This window comes from Plecotus auritus, assembly GCF_963455305.1.
Source record: "Plecotus auritus genome assembly, chromosome: 8".
Lineage (NCBI taxonomy): Eukaryota > Metazoa > Chordata > Mammalia > Chiroptera > Vespertilionidae > Plecotus > Plecotus auritus.
In genome coordinates, this window is record NC_137782.1 from 40318071 (window position 1) to 40342575 (window position 24505).

At 43.5% G+C, this 24505-nt stretch overlaps 1 protein-coding gene across 1 annotated transcript in view; it reads left to right on the forward strand.

The window, feature by feature from the left end:
• The window catches only part of COLEC12 (collectin subfamily member 12), a 186864-nt gene that overhangs the window by 160419 nt on the left and 1940 nt on the right, over positions 1–24505 (forward strand). The window contains exons 6-9 of the mRNA XM_080686174.1: positions 6205–6693; positions 7565–7701; positions 9570–9679; positions 16555–16700. Coding sequence (XP_080542300.1) covers positions 6205–6693; positions 7565–7701; positions 9570–9679; positions 16555–16700 — 882 coding nt within the window. The remainder of the gene's footprint in view (positions 1–6204; positions 6694–7564; positions 7702–9569; positions 9680–16554; positions 16701–24505) is intronic.

Here is a 24505-nt window from a genome sequence, read left to right on the forward strand (position 1 = left end):
TTAGGTCACACTGTTATCATTAAGAGACTCCTATTTCCAGTGTCAGAAACATGTAAGGATGACCATCCCAACAAAGATTGGAGAAGAGATTATTAAGAGGATAATTTGTGAGCTTTCAGGGAAGCAGCAATCCTTAGAATGCGATCACTAAGAAGGCAGGTGAACCTAACATTTCTTCACATTAACAGGCTTATTAGGTTGATTAAAGTAGCGCAATGAAAAATAGCATGCCTGGATTTCACCAAGAATAAGATAGAGGCTCCGCCGTCTCTATGGAGCACCCAGCGCCTTTCCCCACACCCTTCCTTCAGGAGCATTTTCCTTGCCTCTCTCTCTTCCTAGCTTCAAGGGCCCTTCTATTGCCTCTGTAACCTGTTTCCTGAGCCCATTTCTTTTACTGCTCACTTCTACCTCTTACAAAAACAAGTAACAAGATGGAGAAATAGGTGCTGGATTATAGCACCGTTAGATGGATTTATTAGTTGTATGTTCTGTGCTACATAGCAAATTACTACAAACTCAGACTGCTCTCAGCACCTAGAGGCCACCACATTCCATGTGACTACCTGAAAACATGGCAGTTTCTTCAAAGCCAGCAACAGTGTCTATCTCCCTCCAGTCTGCCCAGATGGAGTTTTAAACAATATAACCTAGTCAGGGAAGTGACATCCCCTCACCTTTGCCATATTCCGTTGATCAGGTTCCACATTCAAGGGGGAGGCATTACATAGGGCGTGAGTCATTGGGGGTCACCCCAGGGTGTGTCTGCCACACTGGTTGAATGAATATAAAGAGTGATAGTTAATGGGCCCCTGTGCGCCTGGAGGCAGGTCTGGATGGCAGATGGCAGGGTCCTGTTCAACAGCTTTGTCAGTGACTAGTGTGAGGATATGGATGACCTGGTAATCCAATACTTGTTGACATGAAACTGTATATACTAACTAATGGATGATAGAATCATAATTCAAAATGATCGGGAGAGGATGGAACTGTAAAACAATGCCAGCAAAATGAAATAGGGAACATGTGTAAAGTTCTGCTTGTAGATGGAACCAAACACAAATGTTAATGGGTAGCATGGCTTAGAGGAAGTATGCATGGAAAGCAAGGGGGTTTTTGTTGACAGTAAGCAACTAATGTGTCTACCAGGGAAGCTAATGTGATCTTTGACTATATTAATGAAAATGTGATATCCAGAACAAGGGAGATGAAACTCCATTCAGTATGGCAAGACCACCCCTGAAGGATACGGTATACTTTGGAGAGCCCCTTTCAAGAGGGACATTCATAGACCAGCATACTTAGAAAAGGAACCATGAGCTGTAAGGAAGGATTGAGGGACCTGGGAATTTTAATCTATAAGAGAGGCTGCTTAACGGGGAACAAGGCAGTTGTCTGCATGATTTAAAAGGCTATCAGCCCTACCGATTTGGCTCAGTGGATAGAGCATCGGCCTGCGGACTCAAGGGTCCCAGGTTCGATTCCGGTCAAGGGCATGTACCTTGGTTGCGGGCACATCCCCAGTAGAGGGTGTGCAGGAGGCAGCTGATCGATGTGTCTCTCTCATCGATGTTTCTAACTCTCTATCCCTCTCCCTTCCTCTCTGTAAAAAAATCAATAAAATATATATTTTTTTAAAATAAAATAAAAGGCTATCATGTGGAAGGGATTTGTTTTCTTTTTTAAAAAAATATGTTTTTATTTCCGAGAGAGGAAGGAAGAGGGAGAGAGAAAACATCGATCAGCTGTCTTCTGCATGCCCCCACTGGGGATGGAGCCTGTAACCTGGGCATGCGCCCTGACTGGGAATCGAACTGGTGACCTCCTGGTGCATGGATCCATGCTCAACCACTGAGCAGCACAGGCTGGGCATGTGAAAGGGGTTTTAAATGACATCCGAGGAGCTCCAGAGGGTGAAACCAAAACTAGTGGGTATTCACTAAAGGAAGATAAATGTTGGTTTTACATGATGTTCCTTATAAAAATTGGTGATGCCTGAAAATGTAATGGTTTCTCTGAGCAACAGGGGTGCCTGAACTCTAGAGGGGCTGGACAATTGCAAGTCAGGAATATTGCAGGTGGGAGTCATACTGAATAAGGGGTGGGCTTTCAAATGATAGGGAAGTTCTTCAGTGTTTGATCTATTTGTTTTTCTATTCTTTCTCAACCTAAATTCAGAATGAGGGCACATCTCAGCAGATGTGCAACCACATAAAATATGAGTTTTCTAAATATCTCTTGGAATTATAATACCTTTAGACAATTCTGTCATGGTATCTGGATATTTATTTTCTAATTATAAATTTCATAGCTTTATTATTGCATTAGTTTGTTAGCTTGTCTTCTACAAGGAAACTTCTGGCATACTTAATAGCATGACTTGTCAGCTAAGGAGGTATAGAAAAGCTCATAGTTGAATAGTCAGACCCTAGCTTTAAAATAGCTAATGTTTCTGTTATTTTGATTATTTTTATCAGCTAATATTGAGTATGAGTGTACTGAGTGCTTTATAAAAATCATCCCTCACAATGCACACTCAGGTGGGAAGCTCACGTCACATCCTGAGCTATTCCTCTGCAAGCTGTGGAACTGTGTAAGTTGCATCCTCCTGGTACACCTGCTCTTCTGAGAGAGTCATGAGAGTTAGTGGGTGAGAACAGGAGCTCTGGAATCGGATAGACCTGGGTACAAGTACCAAGTTCCTCATCCTCTCTGTGCTTCTATTTCCCCACCGGTGTCTACCTTTTAGACTCATGAGGACTTAATGCAATAATGTCAATAAAGCACTGCTAATTAATATTCATACCCAAATTCAGTTCCTATCTAAGATTCCCCTTCTATTGTACCACCAGCCAACATATTACAGTAGAAAACAGTGGTTTTATGTGCACAATGAATGTAATTGTACAGACAGGGTTAACATTGAGTTGGGTCCAATTACTGCTGGCTCTCTGGTGCCCAGCCCTGGAATCAGTCTCAGGTGTCACCAGTGGCCAGCTTTCACTCATTTTTAAATCCATGTTTATTGAGCGTCTGTGATATGCCAGTCACACTGCTGAGCACTTGGATAAATTGTCTTTCATTGTTACATCTCTAAGCTAAGAATGATCAGCACTCCCATTGCAGGGGAGGGCACGGAGGCCCAGAGAGCCTGAGTAACTTACCTAAGGTCAAGGAGCTAGTAAATGGCAGACTGCTCAACTCAGGTCTGTCTAGCAGCTCCTAGGCCTTTGCCTCCAATGATACCCTGCTGCACTGCGATGACTCAGAACAGATGACCTATTCAGGGAGGTTGAGATGCAAGAGTTTCTTTTCAGGAGAGCAATTGATTAAGGCCTCAGTAAGGGATTGGCATTTGAGCTGGACCTTGGGAGGCTGCAGGATAGAGGACAAAGCAAAGTGGACCAGGCAGGAGGCCAACTCCACCACTTCCTCAGAAGACTGCTTGTCTGGGATCCTGGAGAACAGGCATTTGAAGGCATAGAAGCAGACTGGCCAATTGGCAAGAAACAGTAGTTTAAATGTCCCTCCTCTATAGACAGGGAGCTTCCATGACTCTCCAGAAGCCTGTCTTAAACATGAGATTGAGAAGCAAATTTTTCTTCAGAATAATTGCCAAATGATACCTATTAAATTTCCTTTTATTTTTTAATATATATTTTTATTGATTTCAGAGAGGAAGTGAGAGGGCAAGATAGAAACATCAATGATGAGAAAGAATCATTGACTGGCTGCCTCCTGCACGTCCCCCTACTGGGGATTGAGCCCACAACCCGGGCATGTGCCCTTGACCAGCATCGAACCCCAACCCTTCAGTCCTGAGGCCAACGCTCTATCCACTGAGCCAAACCAGCTAGGGCCAATTTCCTTTTAATTTGTGCATTCCATTTCACCTCAGTGAGGCAGAAATGACTTTTTCAAGTTGTAGGTGTTTAATAAATGTTTGATTAATTACAGTCAAAGTAGATTTTTAAGTGAGAAGAAAGATACGTCAGATTATATTACTATTTTCCTCTGTTCTTCCAACCTTACCACTCATGGTTCTAAAATTGAGTCTCCAAGATTTTTGCTGGCACTAAGAACTAAAGTGGTTTCTCTGCCTTCTGTTAAGCACCAGCAGTCATGTTGGAAAACCAATTGGAAAGTTATCTCAGGGGTAGGCCTGCAGTTTGGTTGCAAAGCAGAAACAGCACAGCGATTTAAAGTCTCTGTCCTCATTGAACTGCTTGGTTCCAGGATTTGGCTGTTGCAGGCTCCCAGCTGGAGTCTGGGGAACACGAGGAGGTTTTGCTGGTAGTGCAAACATGGGCTGCTCAGGGTTCATATTCAGGCATTTCGGGAGCTTGTGATGGCTTTACCAGCAACATGGGTATCCTGGCATTTCAGATCCTGAGCCAGGGAGCCACCCACTTGGCCTTGAAAGCAAATCTCAGCATTGTTCCTGTGTGGGGCATCACATGTGCCTTCCCATGTAGCGCAACCATTCTCTCGACTGAACTCAAGTTATTACTGCACAAGCTCATAAATACTCCCACATCATTTATCCCAGTGTTTTCGGTTTTAAAGCACTAAAGGTAGCTTACATTTTATTTCATTTTATTTTCACTTCAACCACCACCCAATAAAAGTTTCAAGTAAGACCTAAAAACCTGGGATCATCCAGATGCTAATAAAACAATACTAGCATCCCAGGTCCTGGAGGAAGATATATCCCTGGCATTCATAATCTACTTTTAACGGGGATCCAGCACTGACTTTTAACATGGGTTTGGCTCTTTTTCTCAGTCATTTCTTCAAAAGAAATAACAAATTTTTAAGTTTTAATGAGCCAAGTATTGTCTTAATGAGCAAAGTATATGAATGATGAATCCCCTTACGTATGGGACACCTACAGTACATTTTCAAAGCCCAGCCTCTGAAGGCAGAGCCAGCTTCCTGCTGTAGCTCTGTGATGGGTTTCCTAAGGCTGAGCAGCTGTGAATGGAGACACTGGTGACCGTGTGCATGCTAGGATTTTATCCACAGCCATAAATATTAAACCTTATCTTAGACAGATAACCTATTTGTGACGGATATAGTGCTTCAAACGAAAAAATTGGTTTTTATTCTAACCTTGATTTGAACAAAGAGCTTGGCACCTCTGGCCCTGAGTGTGCTGTGGGAATTATATGCCATAAAGGTCAGGTGGCATATGGATGTGCAAGTGCCTCGAAAACTGTCATTCACTATACAGAATCCTGGTGTATTTGAGTGAAGTTCCCTGTCAACCCTGAGAACTTAAGACAGTCCTATGTTAAGTGAGCTGCTTTACGAGATGAGCAGGTATTTGCCTCCCCACCCTGCCCCCTGCCTTTTTCAGGGAGAACTGCTATTTCCTTTTTCTGGTAGAAAATTAGTCTTTTTCTTCTTCTCTTCCCTGCCAGTTCAGTGGTCCACCTAGTTTTCCCGTCTAGCCCACCTTCCCTCTTTGCATTATTAGACTAACAAACTGGAAAAAGTGAAACTGACCCTCCCTAGGCCTGGCCCCAAGAGCACTTTCCCACCGAGACTTCCTGTCTCTCTGCGCTTGGTCCATGATGAGCAAGGCTCAGCCCTCAGGACAGTAGCGTCCCTGCAGCACCGGTGAAGAGGACAGGAACACCAGGTGGATGCAACAGAGGAAGAGCCTCTCTGGTGTGGTTAGCAGGACAGTACCCCTCAACACACGATAGCCTTTTTTTTTCTAATTCAACTATTTAGGTATCCCACAATACCTTACATGGTGCTTGTCATATAACAGGTCATTAATAAATATTTGTCCAATAAGTGAAAAAAAGAGGAAATAAGTGGAAGGGAATCTTGGTCCTAAGCTGCCCAGTTTTTGCTGGTGACACATGGTCCCAGGGGACTAGGAGAACCCAGTTCGATGGTGAGAGTCGGGTTTTTTTTGCTGCATGAAGTTGCCCTTCCCCTACAACATCAGGGAGTACTAGAAAGTTGTGTGCCAATAAGAGCTACTCTAAATGCTTAGAGCGGGAGGGGTGAGCTTAGAAAGAAACATTTCTGTTAAAAAAAAAAAATACTGGCAACAATAGTATTGTAAAACAGTAAGCAATCCTTAATGTATATATTTTGTATGTCTAGATCTTTTTAAATTGGAAGTTTTATAAAAGGATGAAATTTTCACTATCACTTACAATGAATTTCATGTTTTTTATGTTTTAGGTCCTCCTGGTCCCAGGGGTCCGAAAGGTGACAGAGGTGCGCAGGGCCCCCCTGGCCCCACTGGCAACAAGGGACAGAAGGGAGAGAAAGGGGAGCCTGGTCCGCCCGGCCCTGCCGGTGAGAGGGGCCCAATTGGACCGGTCGGCCCCCCTGGAGAGCGAGGCAGCAAAGGCTCCAAAGGCTCTCAGGGCGCCAAAGGCTCCCGTGGGTCTCCAGGGAAGCCCGGCCCGCAAGGACCCAGTGGGGACCCAGGCCCTCAAGGCCCACCAGGCAAGGACGGACTCCCCGGCCCCCAGGGCCCTCCTGGCTTCCAGGGACTACAGGGCACCGTCGGGGAGCCCGGGGTGCCTGGACCGCGGGGGCTGCCGGGCTTGCCTGGGGTGCCAGGCATGCCAGGCCCTAAGGGCCCCCCTGGCCCTCCAGGCCCATCAGGAGCAGCAGTGCCCCTGGCCCTGCAGAACGAGCCAACCACAGCACCTGAGGCCAATGGTAAGTCGGAGCCCTCCCTGGCACCAGGGGACAGGGGCAGCGGGTGTGCTCACGGCTGGGCTGGCCCGTGTGTCCTCCATGCTCCCCCACACCCACGGGGGAGGCCCTGGGCTCTGCTGCTCTCACAGGCGCGTGGAAACATGATAGTTAAATAAACAAGGGCTAGAGAACCTGAGTTGGCCCTCGGGGACAAACTTGTCCCCAGACATTTCCTCCATGAAAGTCCAAGGCTGGCCACTCCTGACCCATCCTGTCCTCACTTTATGCCCTTCACCTGAGGACAGACGTCCCTCACTAACGTGCAGGTGGAACTTTCTGTTACTGAAGCCCAGATTTCATGTCTTCTGAGGAGGTATTATGGTGACTTCTAGCCCTTTTCATAATTAAACCTTTGGTAAAATCTTAAATGCTGGGTTTGAAACCAAGCCTATTTTTCTCTCCTTTGACCTACACCTGATTCCACTTGATTTCCTTCAGTACAACTCAGGTCATCTTGGCTGTTCTGTGAGCCCGATTAGGTTCCGGGTTCTCCCATGCGGTTGTCCACAGGTTCCATATGACTCCAGACTGACGGTGACCATCTGTGCCTGCACTGCCTTTGGCTATTGTTTCTGTCATTGTAAGGACTAATCTGGATGCAGAAGAACAAAGCACAGATATTTTCCAGATTGTGTAGTTTAAACCGTAATTGCAGCTCCCTGTACTTGTCCTTGCTCCCAGCATGTCCGGGCTCTGCACGCGGACACAGGGGCTGCTCCCGGCCTGCGAGGGGAGCAGGGCCGTGGCTGTGGCCTGCGAGCACACAGCTGAAGAAGGCATGGTGTTTTCCTGATTTGTTTTTAATCAGTGTTGCGAACCTTTGCCCTCCTAGGCTGCCCGCCTCACTGGAAGAACTTCACAGACAAATGCTACTATTTTTCGGTCGAGAAAGAAATTTTTGAGGATGCGAAACTTTTCTGTGAAGACAAGTCTTCACATCTCGTTTTCATAAACACAAGAGAGGAACAGGTATGTTTGCAGCATACTTAGAGTTGGGGAAAACTATAATTTAGGGATAGTTTACATTTGGAAATTGCATGCTTACTGGGGAGTCAAAGATATCAAGAATTTGTGGTCGCATAAAAACAGAAGGTTGTATTATGGAGATTTGGGCTTTATCCAGTGACAAGAAGCATTTCTGGCATGGGAATTGTGTCCTCCTGCTTCCACCTGGAAGAGTGCTGTCCATCCTGGGAGATGTGTGGCTCCTCCTGGTGGCTGTCAAGAGCAGTAACGCAGAAGAGAAGCCTGCGGGCTGGCACCAGGCACCTGGAGAGAGAGAGGCAAAGGCATGAGCACCGTAGGGGTAGAGTGAGGTGTAAGTGACCAGACATGTGGCCCCAGCAGGGTTAGGAAGAGCAGACAAGGCCATAGGGACAGAGCCCACATGAGCTAGTGATGGTGAGCACTCAGTAGGCCCTTACTGTGTGCCAGGCACCATGCAAGCCATTTTCTCCTTTAAACTTCACAACCCTCCTGAGGCCTCATAAGGTTTAAATGATTTAATCATGGGATGACAAATAAATGCAGAGCTGAGCCTGCAAGTGAGGTCCATCTGGCAATGCCGATGTTCTTTCTTCGGTGCCACACTGTTCCAGTGGCCTCCTTCCTTTTCCCTAAGTATCTCCAGCAAACACAACCCGGAAAACAGATGCTTCCCATAGTAATTGACTGGGAATGAGCATATAATCAGGTGCCTGGGCTTTAGGATATACAGGGCTGGGCCCAATCTCAGCTCAGCCGCTTATCTTTATTAAGGTTGTTGTAAGGCATAAAGACGCATTGCATATGACACACTGGATGTGGCATCTGGCCCACGGAAAGAGCTCCATGATGCCATAGCTGTTGCTATTATAGACAAACACAGGAGGGGTGGGTGATCGAAGGAGATGGAGCTGGCTGAACTCATTGAGTGGTATAGATGAGTTAGAGGAGGAAGAGCATCGCTGAAATGTCACTTATGAGTTTACTAGGGGCCCAGTGCAAAAATTCATGCACCTTGAAAGGATCTGTGGGCTGCGTTGCTACGGTGGGCACAGGGGCGAGTCTCAGCCCATTCTCAGCGCCCTGCACGGCCCCCTGTCTGCTGGAAGCCCTGCTCCTGCCACCGCTGCTCCCACAATTGAGGCCGGCGCCATCAGCAGGTGTGAGCTGTGGCTGCTGCCCCAATCGCCCCTCAGGAGAAGGGGGAGGTAGAGAAGCCCTCAGGTGCAAGCAGGGCTGGAGCCAGCAGCAGGCGGGAGCGCAGTGCACGGGAGCAAAGAATTTTCAGTAACCACCCTGATGACAGCGACCAGCGCACTGCCTTGGTCTGGCGCCCCCGCTCACTTGCTCCACCATCCCGCCACGGCCAGTGCCCACAATGTTCCATGCACGCCCCCTGGTGGTCAGTGCATGTCACAGCGGCCAGTTTGGTTGTTCCACAGTTTGGTCTATTTGCATATTAGCCTTTTATTATCCTATATAATAAAAGGCTAATATGCAAATTGTCCCCTCAAATGGGAGTTCAACCAGGGGGCAGGGCCGGCCAGCCAACCACCCAAGGCCCCTCCCCCGGCCGGCCTGGCCCGATCGGCCCTGATTGGAGCAGACCAGCCGGACCCCAGCTGTGCACAAATTCATGCACCGGGCCTTCAGTATAGGATAAGAGGAAAACTGTCAAAGCCCCCAAGACAGTGCAAAACAAAAGTACAATAAAAAGGAGTACAGCAAAAGCAGAGTAATGTGCTGACACACATCCTCTTTTAAGTTATCTTATTTTCTAAATATTGGGGAAGAAACCCCACAGACATCTATTCCAGGAAATACTAATGCACCATCTCTGGTTTATTGCTCAGCAATGGATAAAAAAGCAGATGGTGGGGAGAGAGAGCCACTGGATTGGCCTCACGGATTTGGAGCACGAAAACGAATGGAAGTGGCTGGATGGGACGTCCCTAGAGTATAAGTGAGTGCTCAGAAACTTCCAGATCGGTGGTCAGACTTGCGCTGTTCTGTTTTTCACCTCTTGCCTGACTTCCTACAATTTCTTCCTTAACAACTCTATGTCCTAGACCCTCCTCACACACTGATGTTCCTGGTACCAGTTGTGCATTTCCATGAAGGGAAATTGTGGTTGGTACAATATATGCTATAAAGTAGGATTTTTCTTTTTAGGGAGTGAACTTATTTCTGTGAAAGAAAATCAGACTCACAAAAAACACACTTGTAGCTGTGATGTTCTCTTTAAGGAGAAGGGAGTCCAGACGACCTCAGGCACATTCAGAGTTCACCCCTAATCTGATTGGGCTTCTGTCCAGAACATGATTATGAACTGCAAGTTTATATGGGAAGTTCTAAACAAAGGTGTTTGTGGGATAACCGTCTCCTAAAGGTTTGAAGATTCCCTCGTGTGGTCCGATGTGACTTGGGTTCTCTGAAGAATGCAAGCATGTCACAGCACCCTCTCAGAGCTCCTAGGCCCAGACCTCTCCACCAGATGCCTACCCCAGGTGTCCAAAGTCCCTAACCTGCCCAAAGGTCTGACGATAACTTCGTGCCAATTTAAATTTCACTTCTTCCTAGTCCTGCTTTGCCTCTACTGGATGTAGAAATGTACAATAAACTATACTAAATGGAGCAGAATTTCTAAAAACCCACCTCTGAATCCTTTCCTTTGCTGGAGACAGAGAAGACAGGCCTGTAGGTGCCCATAGGGGTGAGGGCATCTCAGCTTCAGGACCATGTCCCAAGCGTGGTGGAGACTGCAGCATCCATGGCACCAGGAGAGGAGAAAGCAAGGGCGTTTCAGGTCTCAGGCGGTATTGCGGGCATTGAGGCCGGACCTGGAGGAGTCGAGGAGCAGGAGTGGGTCAGAGGTGGTGGAGAGGCCATAGGTACATGGGCTGACAGAGGCTTCTCTGTACTTTTAAGTCCTCCACGTGAAAACACGATTGGAAGATACAGATGACCAAAATAAGGCCATGTCTTTAAAAAACGAGAGGGCCCAAAAGTCAAGGTGGAACATTTGAAGGTTTTAGGTCGGCTGAAGATGAGCCTCGGCCTGGCCTGACAGATATCCTGTCTGCTCCTCTCTGCGCCTGTCCTTGGGGAGAGGAAGTGGCACCACACCCTGGTCCCCGGGAGCTTGGCCGTCAGCCGGAGGAGAGTGCCCAGCATGGCTGAGGTGCACTTCAGGAGGCTCAAACAGTTGAGAGTTGGCATCTAAAATCGGGGCTGGGCTGGAGGTCATGTGGGAGGCAGTGGTGATTAAAGCAAAGGGTGAATCTGACAGGTAAGAATGCCAAAACCTTTTTTTTAAAGGAGTCCGAGGGGTGCTGAAAAAATACCAGTCTCCTCCACTTTTCTCACAGTCATAAATGCAAAAAAAGGTCTGGGTTAGACTCACTAAGAAATTCAATCTTAAGCCTTCCTCCAAGAAAAAAACAAACGGATTGGCGCATGTGGAACGGATTGAGGAGAAACATTACTGTCTACGCCAGCTCTCCCAAGGCGGGACTTTCCTCCTCGTCCCCAGGCTCCAGCGAGAATTACATGATTTGGAAGGAAAGCACCAGCTTTGGTACCTGGGACCCGAGAAGGATTACATCACCAGACACCTTCCTGGGGCCCTGTCCCCAGCCACCCTGGACCCCCCTGCGAGCTTTGGCTCTGCATCCCAGCCACAGCACCGACTGCGCCTCTCATTTTCCACCCAAAGGAACACATACGTGTAAAACCCCCCCAGGATCAAACTTTAAAAGCAAGAATAAACTAGGCAGACATAGCATGAGGCCTCAATAACTGGAGGCTAACTTAACTTGACACAGAATAATAAACATTGCACAAACTAGAAAGAGAGCCAGTGCCGCGAGGGGAGAGGGCACATGCCCGGAGCCCATGGTCGGGCTCCAGGCCTGGACCGAGCACACTCAGCTGTGCGACCTTGTGCGAGCTACACAACCACGCGCAACTCCAGGTCCTCATATAGGAAGGAATATCACGGAAGGACCTACGTCGGTATTGTGACGATTAAGTGAGATACTATACATGAAGCATTTAGTACAGTACTTGGCCCATGGGGAGAGCTCAAGCAATGTCACCTGCTCGCACTGGTATTATTGTCATGATCCCCAGTATTTTCATGCTAGTCAGTAATAGCAGAATAATACTACGTAGCATTTATACATTATACAGTATCCTGACTGAGATGCCGCACACAGTAGCCCAGATATCAGACTAAGTTTGGAAAGAAGACAAAGAATGCTCTCTGCTATGCCTTGGCATAGGGGCTGGGTGTCAGCCTCTCAGAGGTCTCCCCAAACACTTCTCACTTTTACCCTCTAGAGTAGACACTGGCTCGTCTGCCACAGGTTTCCTCTCACCTTTTTTTACATACATTCACACGCCCTTTGGAAATTGTGTCAGGGTTTTGTGGTTACTGTTAAAGAGGAAATAGATAAGGGATAAAAGGCTCTCTCCTCTGCCTCTTGAAACCTCTCCATGTTTTATGCTGATAGCTGATTGAGAAGGATAGTGCTGGAATACACAGAAGCAACAGTCACATGGAATGGATGCCACAGGCTGAGGGACACACAAATCTGAGCTAAGGTTTATTTCCTATACAGAATATGACCTGACTCACTGACAGGACCAGCTATTGAGGAAAAGGACGGCATGAACTACAGTATCTGCGACGTCACAGAGCAGTGCCCAAGACAGGGTCCCCGATGCTTCGGGTCCACACACCAGTAAAATTCCAAAAGAAAGACTGGAGGTTGACAAACACTGCTGAGATTTTATTTGCCAACTATGAACGTGGGTTTTAAAAATCACCTATCCACAAATCTCAGCACTGAAAACAAAAAAATCTACAATCCTTTTCAATAAAAGACGGCTGACCATCACACACACACAGTCCTTATTTTTCTTCTTTCACCACAAGCCTGTGAAAACCCCATTCCTGGCCAGCACCAGACCCCTGACTGGCGATTGGCCAAGGTCCCATGGTAACAGTGATGATTCCGGAGCATCCCCTGTGAGCCAGCCTCCATGCTAGCCTGGGGCATCTTTTCCAGAGTGTGTGGCCAGCAGTAGGAGCGAGAGGTGGTATTCTTCCACTTACGTAAGAAAACCCGACTTCCAAGACCACGATCCAGAAGACATATGTACCAACCCTAAATGTGGGCATAGAAAAGAGCGGGTCTTCAAAGGATATTTCAACATTCTCCTCTCAGTAACCAACAGATCTAGTAGAAAAACCAGAAGGGATATAGTAGACACTACCAACTAGACTTCATGCACATTATGGAACATTTCACCCAGTAACTACAAGTATACATTCATTTCAAGTACATATGGTACGTCCACCAAGATAAACTACATGCTGGGCCCTTAAACAAGTGTCGATAAATTTGAAAGCAGTGGAATTATGCAGAATATGTTCCCTAACCAAAGCAAAATTAAATTAGAAATTGAGAACAAAACAAAAAAAGCTGTAAAATCCCAAAATATTTGGAAATTAAAGGACACACTTCTAAGTAATCCATGAATCAAAGAAGAAATCACAGAAGAAATTTGCAAATGTTTCAAACACAATGAAAGTTTGTAAACATATCAAGTTTTTTTGGGATGCAGCTAACAATTTTAAAAGGGCACTTATAGCTTAAAAACACTTAGAAAAAATATTTTAAGTTGAAAATCGGTGATCAGAGCTGCTACTTTCAGAGGTTAAAAGAAGAAGAGCAATTAATCCTAAAGTAGAAGGAAGGAAACAACAAAGACTGGAAAAGGTGAAACAGAAAACATACAGACCAGAGAGGATCCGTGAGCCAGGAGCATGTCAAAGCTAATCTTTCCGCTCCTGAGGGAACAAATGCAGGCACAACCTTTGACAGAAGTCATCACTGTGCATGGAGGCTGAGTTAGCACAGGGGAGTCGGACACAGTGGGATGTGCAGACTCTCCACCTGTTCAGCGCAGTACTGTGAGATGGCCTTCCAAGGCCCTGCCTGCCCACCTGGCTTGCCATTGCTCACCTGAGATCAATCACCAGAGGTGTGATATTCTTCCTGAAACACACCGAATCTCCTTTATTCTTGCCCACTTCTTGGTCCCCTGCACAGGACATCACTTGGTGGGAGCATGATGTCAAGTTAGGAGTGACAGCTTTCATCTCAACATCACAAAGATAACATACTTGCCTTTCTGTCTACACAGACTGTTCCAAACAACTTTATGTAATCGAGGGCCATAGAATGGTGGGGACCAGAAGGGAACCCTCAGTGCCATCGAACTCAGCAATAACTCACTCAGGTCCATGTTTCTACCAGAGTGTCACCGGCTCAGGCCACTAGAGAGAAGTCTTCCACTGAACAGACCCCTATAGCAGGAGAAAATTCTACAGCAAAGAAATAGTTCTCACCAGCAAGATTTTCCTATTTTGAAGCCAGGCTCTTACCAGCAGAAGCTTTTTGGCCACGAAACCTCAGTCGATCCTGCGGTCGATGAGAAAGTTACTAAGTTGGAAGGGGCAATTCCCAAGATTGGGACTTCGTGTTCTGTCTCCAATAGGGTCAGCCCAGAATCCTGGGGGAAGGTCACACCAACAAGCGGATGTGCTTGTGTGTTTCCGATTCACTGGAACAGTGAGTCCGAGTGCTTCCGAGGTCCCTGGTGTACTTACAATATGCCATCCAACCACTTCTGTGACGTGTATTATATATAGTATGGGATGCAGGAATTTTTCAGCTTAGGCCTCTGCCACTCTTTTCCCATTCTTCGACATTCTCTGTCTCTCCGTCTCTCCCCGCAATCCTTCCCTTTCTGTAAGCATGTCCTTTGGTGGGTTTTTTTTCCCCCCAAGCATCCACGTGAAAGTCAACTATTTTCCCTTCCAACTTCATCTCTCTCTGGCATCACGGTGGCAGTCTGAAGTTTTTAATTCGTTTCTTGCCTGCTATGTGAATTCTCTGAGGGCTGGGGCTCTGTCTATTCTCCATTTCGCTATGTTGCCATCACCTAGAATTATCCCTGACCCCATAGTAGGTGCTCTGTGGATATCTATTGTGTGAAAATGTAAGTGAATTAGTATTTTTAACTCTCCCTCCTATGACCCTGTTTTTTTAATCTCATCATTTGATGGTTTTATCTAAGTAAGGTCACTCATCATTTTTTTTTTAAATCCCAGAATATACATTTGATGTGGTAAAGTCTTCTATTTTGTTGCCTTATCCTTTAACTATAATTTTCAACTGTCCTTTCCCACTGCCTTCTGATTTTGCTGGTTTTATTGTCAAAAGATGTGGGACAATTGGGCTCTATCCTCGGGTGGCCCTAGGACACTGTGGTTGATGGAATAATGAGTCATAGTTTATGGGCAGCAATCCTGCTGCAGATGTTCTTCCCGACCCTCCATGTGACCACAGGCTTCTGTACAAGACCTGCTTCTTAGAGAAAATTTACCGTTCAAGTTTTTAGTCTTGATAGCACATCTAACTTACTTCATGAAAATAGAATAAAGAAGAGCAAACTTGGCAAAGTGGTGATTTGAGCAGCGGCATCCAAGTTAATAAGCCCCAAGTGAACTCATCCTAAAGAAAACTTGTTTTTAAGAATCTCTCTTCTAAAAAAGGCAGTGAGATGTCTGAGTCATTTTCAGTAAGGTTAAATTACTGTTTCTTTCTAAAGCAACCAACGATCTACAACTTAGCCAGACAACCATAACCAAGTATCTGGAATTGTAGGGCCTCTCACTTTCTCTGCCTGACTCTGACTTGTTAAGAGAAGCCAAGATATCAAAATGTACAAGGATCCCTCTAGGTTCTCACAAGAGAATGTGTGTGTGTGTGTATCATATACTCAGAGTGCAGATAAATTCATGCACAAATATTTACACATGTGTCCAGAAGTTAGCATCGCAGTACACGTGAGACCATTTTCATTCATCTGTGTGGAAGAAGGATTTACTCTCTCAGCATTGTGATGAAGTAGCTCAATGAGTTGATTTCATTGTGACAAAGAAAACAACCTTGTAGGGAGATGCTACAATACACACTATAGGCACATCTCGGTTCCAGACCACAATAAAGCAAGTCATAATCTTTTTTGCTGGAGGAGGGTCTTGCCTTCAATTTGTGAAAAAATATATATATCTGCAGCATCATAAAACAAAGCACAATAAAGTAAGGTATAGCTGTACTCTGCAAAACAGCTGATTCTTATTCTGAATTAAGAGTTATGCATGAGCCCTGGCCAGGTGGCTCAGTTAGTTGGAGGGTCGTCCTTTGCACTAAAAAGATTGTGGGGCCCTAGCCAGCTTGGCTCAGTGGATAGAGCATCAGCCTGCGGACTGAAGGGTCCCAGGTTCAACTCTGGCGAAGGGCTTGATCCCCAGTGGGGGGTGTGCAGGAGGAGGCCCATCAATGATTCTCTCTCATCATTGATGCTTCTATCTCTCTCTCCTCCTTTCCTCTCTGAAATCAATAAAGAAATATATTTTTTCTAAAAAAAAAAAAAGATTGTGGGTTCAATTCCTGGTCAAGCAATTGGTTGCAGGTTTGAACAGGAGGCAACCAATCGATGTATTTCTCTTTCTTGCTCTCTTTCTCTCTCTCTCTCTCCCTCCCTCCCTCTCTCAAAAAAAAATTTTTTTTAATCAAACATATCCTTGGGTGAGGATAAAAAAAGAGTATGCATGGATTTTTAAACAATGCATTTTCATTCTAAGACAAATAACATGCTTCAGTTTTTGGGTTTTGTTTTTTTATATTTCCCTGCTGCTTTGGGAGAAAGAAAACATCTACATGTCTTTAAAATAACATTCAATTTCTGTTTTGTTAAAAGAAATTGGAAAGCCGGACAGCCAGATGACTGGGGCCATGGCCACGGGCCAGGAGAAGACTGTGCTGGGCTAATTTACGCTGGGCAGTGGAACGATTTCCAGTGTGAAGACATCAATAACTTCATATGTGAAAAAGACAGGGAGACAGGTAAGTAGGAGAGGGAACTGAAGAGGGAACTGCAGAGGTTATATCCTATTAAAGGGCCAGAGGGCTCTGAATCCAGTCCTGGTTCTGCCACTGAGGAATAATAATAGCACCCCCTTAATGAAGTTGTTGTGAGGAGGCGATAATAAAGGTGCCTAATGTAGAGAAAGGACTCAAATGTTAGACTAACTAGCCTAGGTTATATTTTCAGACATTTGTTCTTTAACATATGGCACCAGTGTTATATTTTTTTTATAGCGTTCCATACACATTTCAGGTAGCCAAGCATTTAATTCCACCTGTATTTATTTAGCATTTACTATGGGCAAGATGCTATAGTAGATAATGGAGAGATATAGTCAGTGCCCCTTATAAGTTAATAAGCCAAAGAGGCTCTTAGAGATTTTTTTCCATTTCCAAGGTACTTACCTAAAGCTTCATTTAATACATGACCTTCTTTAGAATATGTTCTCTTAATTTTATTCATCACAACTAGATTTAAAAGTTTTGGGGAGAAGGAGTGAATCTAATAGTTACGGGATTTCTTTTGGAGGTGATGAAAATGTTCTAAATTGTACAACTTTGTGAATATTATAAAACCCACTTTAATTGTATACTTTAAATGATATGTGAATTGTATCTTATTAAGCCTTTATTTTTTAAAAAAAGTTGGAGGACCTCGAAGGGCAGGCACTATCTTTGCACTCTCTCTCTGCCATGCTGCAGAGCATCAGTATATTTCTAAAGGGTACCCCAGTTTTTTGCAGCTGCTGCCCAGGGGACATCCCTTGATCACCTACTTCTAGAGCTTGCATTCCTCAGTTCCCATGGGCCAGTAACAGAGACACAGTTCTTGGCCAGCTACCACCCCAGGGCACAGCACACACAGCAGAATGAATTATACCCCAAGTGTTTCTGTGAAAGAAGCCTATTTGCTTGTCCTGGAGCATCAGCAAGGGGGGCAAGGCTTCCGGTTTGGCACACGTCTAGGGGACTTCTGAGGCCAGTGGACTCCAGCTTTGCACACTCTCTCTGCCTCATTCCAAGTAATCAGTATCTCCTAAAAAGAAGCTTGTACACTCATCTGGTGCCCTGATCATTGCGACAACTGCTCAGGAGACACTTCTGGGTCACCCAGGTCTGGTTGCCAGAGGGACATACATTTGTGGTCCTACTGTATACATTTACATATCTGAAAAGCAGCTGCCTGAAGATCTGGCTTCCAATCGGTCCGAATCTGGGTGCTGACTGAGATCCTCTCCTTTGGTACACTGACAGGTCTTGGAATTGCCTCAGTTACTGGGGGACTAATTCTAAAATAGGCTACTTGGACAATCAAGATCTAGGGCAGGGTTAAATGATAAGGTTCATCTCCTAAACAAGGCTACTCCCTCAAGACTGGAAAAGGTGGCTCTTTTATCTAATGTATGGAAAACAAAATGGAGAATCAAGGTAAATGAAGAAAAGAAATGTTTCAAATAAAAGAACAAGATAAAACCTCAAGAAGTCCTTAATGAAACGGAGATAAGTAAAATAAAGTGCCAAATAGAAGTCACAGAGCTGAAGAATTCAATAACTGCAATGAAAAATATGCCTGTGGGAATCAACAGTATACTAGATGAAGCAGAGGAAAGGATCAGTGAACTGAAAGAGAGGGCAGTGGAGCTCACTAACTCAATCAACAAAGAATTTAAAAAAGTGAAGATAGCTTAAAGGAATTACGAGACATCCAGTGGACCGACATTCACATTATAGAAGGTCCCAGAAGAAAAAGCAAAAGATAAAAAGACAAGCTTATTTGAAGAAATAATGATTGAAAATGTCCATAACCTAGGGAAGAAATGTCTATAAGCTGGATCAGACATCTAATCCGGAAAACCAGAGAGCTCCAAATAAGAGGAACCCAAAGAGACCTGCAGCAGGTTTCTTAAAATATCAAAAAGTTAAAGGAGAAAATATTAAAATTAGCAAGAGAAAAACTACTTGTTGCATATAAGGAAACTCCCAAGAGACTATCAGCAGATTTTTTTTTTCAACAGAAACTTGGCAGGCCAGAAGAGAATGGCACAATATATTCAAGTGCTGAAATAAAAAACATCCAACCAAGAATACTCTAGTTGGAAAATTGTCCTTCAGAATTAAAAGAGATTAAAAATTTTTCCAGAAAAGCAAAAGCTAAAGGATTTCATCATCACTAGACTAGTCTTATAAAAAATGTTAAAGGGACTTCGTTAAGCTGAAAATAAAAGTAACAGGGTAATAGATAAACATGTAAATTTCACGGGTAAAGGTGAATATATAGTAAAATTCAGAATACTCTCATTTTGTAAAGATGGTACATTAATCACTTATAGAGCTAGTATGAAGTTTGAAAGAGAAAAGTAGTTAACTGATAATTTGTTAAGGGATAAACAATAGAAAAAGATATTCCTTGTGACATCAAAAACATAAAAAGTGGGAGAAACCAAGATGGCGGCATAGGTAAACACCTAAACTGCTGCCTTGCACAACAATTTCAAAACTACAACTAAAAGACAAAATGAACATCTTCCAGAACCACGGGAAGGCTGGCTGAGTGGAAATTCTGCAACTAGAAGGAAAGAGAAAAGCACACTGAGACTCAGAGGAGCTGTGGGAGGCAGAGGTACTGAGACGTGCGCAGAGAGGACTGGCAACAGAGTGTGCGGTTGGCTTTCTCAAGCAGGAAGGAGACAAAAGCTCCCGACTGTGCTGAACTCCAGTTCCGGGCGAGACTCTGGGGACCCAGACTCATTCGGGGAGAAACTGGACTGTCTGGCAGCAGGCAGAACCTGAGGGCGGCTTTCTCTCAGAGGGGCTTGCAGCGATTACAGCGGGACACTGAGACACAGGGGCCACATAGGGCAGGGCTGACAGGAAACCAATGCTGTCTGCTCCGCCCTGAGACTCCCCCCCATCCAAGCTGAGCACAGAGGCTTTTGCAAATCTTGTCTCATAAGGGTGTCTCCAGCACAGAAGTTCTCCCAGCGTAGACACAGCTGATCCTCACAGCCAATTGGCCTGGAGGTCAATTCCTCCCAGTGATACCAACAACAATCAAGGCTTAACTACAAGAAGACTGTGCACACAGCCCACAAAGGGGTGCACCAAGAGTGTCCACCTCAGGTAACTGGGGAGGCTGAGCTACTGGGCCCTATAGGACACCTAGCACACAATGCCGCTCTATCAACTCAGGGAAGCAGCCAAAATGCGGAGACAAAGAAACAGATCACAAATGAAAGAAATGGAGGAAAGCAAATGACTGGATATAAAGTTCAAAACCATGGTTATAAGGTTTTTCAAGAATTTTCTAGAAAAGGCCGATAAATTTAGCGAGACCGTTGAGGATATGAAAAAGGACCAACTAGAAATTAAGCATACACTGACTGAAATAAAAAATATTATACAGAGATCTAACAGCAGACTAGAGGATCACAATAATCAAGTCAAAGATTTGAAATACAATGAAGCAAAAAACACTCAACTGGAAAAGAAAAAAGATTCCAAAAATATGAAGATAGTGTAAGGAGCCTCTGGGACAACTTCAAGCGTACCAACATCAGAATTATGGGGGTGCCAGAAGAAGAGAGAGAGCAAGATACTGAAAACCTATTTGAAGAAATAATGACTGAAAACTTCCCCCACCTGGTGAAAGAAATAGACTTACAAGTCCAGGAAGTGCACAGAACCCCCAACAAAAAGAATCCAAAGAGGACCACACCAAGACACATCATAATTAAAATGCCAAGAGCAAAAGACAAAGAATATTAAAAGCAGCAAGAGAAAAACAGTTACCTACAAAGGAGCACCCATACGATTGTCAGCTGATTTCTCAACAGAAACTATGCAGGCCAGACGGGAGTGGCAAGAAATATTCGAAGTGATGAATAGCAAGAACCTACAACCAAGATTACTCTACCCAGCAAAGTTATCATTCAGAATTGAAGGGCAGATAAACAGCTTCACAGATAAGAAAAAGCTAAAGGAGTTCACCACCACCAAACTCGTATTATATGAAATGCTGAAAGGTATTCTTTAAGAAGAGGAAGAAGAAGAAAAAAGGTAAAGATAAAAATTATGAACAAATACATATCAACAAGTGAATCTAAAAATCAAGTGAATAAAAAAATCTGATGAACAGAATAAACTGGTGAATATAATAGAATCAGGGGCATAGAAAGGGAGTGGACTGACAATTCTCAGGGGGAAAGGGGTGTGGGGGTGCAGGAAGAGACTGGACAAAAATTGTACACCTATGGATAAGGACAGTGGGGGGGGGGGTAAGGGGAGAGGGTGCGGTGGGAACTGGGTGGAGCGGAGCTATGGGGGAAAATAGAGGAACAATTGTAATAATCTGAACAATAAAGATTTATTTAAAATAACATAAAAAGTGGTGGGAGAAGAATAAAAGTGTAGAGCTTTAGAATGTGATCAAACTTAAATTGTTTTTAACTTAAAATAGAGTGTTATAAATATAAGCTGTTATATATAAGCCTCATGGTAACTACAAAGCAAAAACCTATAGTAGATACACAGAAAGAAAAAAAAAAAAAAAGGGAGAGAGAGAAAGGAATCTAAGCATACCACTAATGAAACTCATCAAATCACAAAGGAAGAAAGCAAGAGAGGGAAAAAAAAAAGAGAGAGAGAGAGAGAAGAAAGGAACAGAGGAATTACAAAACCACTGGAAAACAAATGGCATTAAGTACATTGTTATCAATAATTACATTAAATGTAAATGGACTAAATTCTCCAATCAAAGGACATAGAGTGGCCTAGCTGGTGTTGCTCAGTGGTTGAGCATCAACCTATGAACCAGGTCACAATTCAATTCCTGGTCAGGACACATGCCCAGGTTTCAGGCTTGATCCCCAGTAGGAGGCATGCAGGAAGCAGCCAATCAATGATTCTCTCTTATCATTGATGTTTCTATCTCTCCCTCTTCCTTCCTCTCTGAAATCAATAAAAATATATTTAAAAACAAATTTTTAAAGACAGAGTGGCTGGATAGATTAAAATACAATCTATGTGCTGCCTACAAGAAATTCACTTCAATGAAGGACACACAGACTGAAAGTGAAAGGATAGAAAAAGATATTCCATGCAAATGGAAACCAAAAGAAGTTAGGGTACCTATATGTATATGAGGTAAAATAAACTTTAAAGATTTATTTTAAATGATATTTAGAGAGAGAGAGAAACATTGATGCAAGAACAAATGGAATGGAGCCCACAACCTGGGCATATGCTCTGACCAGGAATCTAACCACAACCCTACGGTACGTGTGATGACACCCAACCAATTGAGCCACACTGGCAAGGCAGGCAAAATAGACTAAAACAAAAGCTGTAATAAGACCAGGTCATTACATAATGATAAAGAACTTAATATAACAAGAGGATAAACATTTGTAAGTATTTATGCACCCAACACATTATATTTGAAGCACCAAAATATATAGAACAAATATTAACAGAACTAAAGAGAGAAACAAATAGCAGTACAATGATAACAGAGGACTTTAATGGATAAATCACCCAGGTAGATAATCAGGAAGGAAACACTGGCCTTAAACAACACATTAGACCAAATGGACTTAACAGATATATACATAACATTCCATCCAAAAGCAACAGAATATTCTTCTCAAGTACTTATGGGACATTGTCCAGGATATATCTTATGTTAGTCCACAAAACAAGTCTTAATAAGTTTAAGAAGACTGAAATCATATCAAACATCTCTTCTGACCACAAGGATATGAAACTAGAAATGAGTTACAAGAAGAAAACTGGGAAATTTACAAATATGTGGAGATTAAACAGTATGCTACTGCACTACAAATGGGTCAAAGAAATCAAAAGAGAAATAAAATATCTTGAGCCCAGCCAGTATGCTCAGTGGTTAGAGATCAGCCAAAACACCCAAGGGTCACAGGTTCGATTCTGGTCAAGAATACATACCTGGGTTACAGGTTCACTCCCTGCCCTGTCGGAGCGAATGCAGAAGGCCACCAATGGATGTGTCTCACATCAATGTTTCTCTCTCTCCCGCTCCCTCCCTCCCTTCCACTTTCTCTGAAAAGCAATGGAAAAAATATCCTCAGGTGAGGATTATTAGCAACACAACAAGAATACCTTGAGACAAATGAAAATGGAAACACAATATACCAAAACTTATGAGATTCAGCAAAGACAGTTCTAAGAGGAAATCTCATAGTAATAAATGGCTACATCAAAAAACAAGAGAAATCTCAAATAACCTAACTTTACACCTCCAGGAATTAGAAAAAGAACAAATGAAGCCCCAAATTAGTAGATGTAAGGATATAAAGATAAAAGCAGAAATAAATGAAATGGAGACTAAAACGGCAATAGAAAAGATTGATGAAACTAAGAGCTGGTATTTGAAAATTTTTTTTAAATGACAAACCTTTCGCTAGACTCACAAAAAAAAATTAAAAATGGCCACAAATATAATCTGAAATGAAAGAGGGGATATTACAACTTATACCAGAGGAATAAAAAGGATAATAAGAGACTACTATGAACAGTTATACACCAACAAATTGGACAACATAGAAGAAATAAGTTCCTAGAAACATATAACTTATCAAAACTGAATCATGAAAAAATAGAACCCAAATAGATCAATTATTAGTAAGGAGGTGGAATCAGTATTCAGAAGCCTCCCAACAAACAAAATCCAGGACCAGATGGCTTCACTGATAAATTCCACCAGACATTTAAAGAACTATAACATACTGCTGAAAGAAATGGAAGAAGACACAAATAAATGGCAAGATATTCTGTAATTATGGATTATGGCAAGATATTCTGTAATTATGGATTGGAAGAATTAATACTGTTAAGATGTCCATACATATTAAACAGATTCAGTGCAATTCCCATCAAAATTCCACTGGTATTTTCACAAAAATACAATAAACAATACTAAAATGTGTATAGAACCACAAATGTGTAAAGACCCCACGTAGCCAAAGTAATCTTGTGAAAGAAAAAAAAGGGGGGGGGCTGAAGGCATCACACTTCCTGATTTCAAACTATATTACAAAGCTATAGTAATCAAAACAGTATGGTGTTGGCACAAAAACAAACAATAGCCCGGTCTGTGTGGCTCAGTGGTTGAGCATTGATCCAGAAACCAAGAGGTCACTGGTTTGATTCCTGGTCAGGGCACATGCCCAGGTTTTGGGCTCAATCCCAAATAGGGGGCATGCAAGAGGCAGCAGACCAATGATTCTCTCATATCATTGATGTTTCTCTCTTTCCCTCTTCCTCTCTCTAAAAATCTATAAAAACTTATAGATCAATGGAACAAAATAGAAAACCCAAAAATAAGCCCATGTATTTATGGTCAATTAATTTATGACAAGGGAGCCAAGAATATACAATGGGGAAAGGACCATCTCTTCAGTAAATGGTGCAGAAAACTGGACAGCCATATGCAAAAGAATAAAACTGGACCACTATCTTATACACAAAAACTAACTCAAACAGACTTAAAGACTTGAATATAAGACCTGAAACCATAAAACTCCTAGAAGAAAACAGGCAATAAGCTCCTTGACATCTGTCTTGGCAATAACTTCCTGGATTTTACATCAAAAGAAAAGGCAACAAAAGCAAAAATAAACAAGTGGGACTATATCAAACTAAGAAAACCATTAACAAAATGAAAAGGCAACCTGAAATGAAAATGGGAGAAGATATTGCAAATCATAGATCTGGTTGGGGACTAATACACAAAATATTTTTTTAAAAAAAAC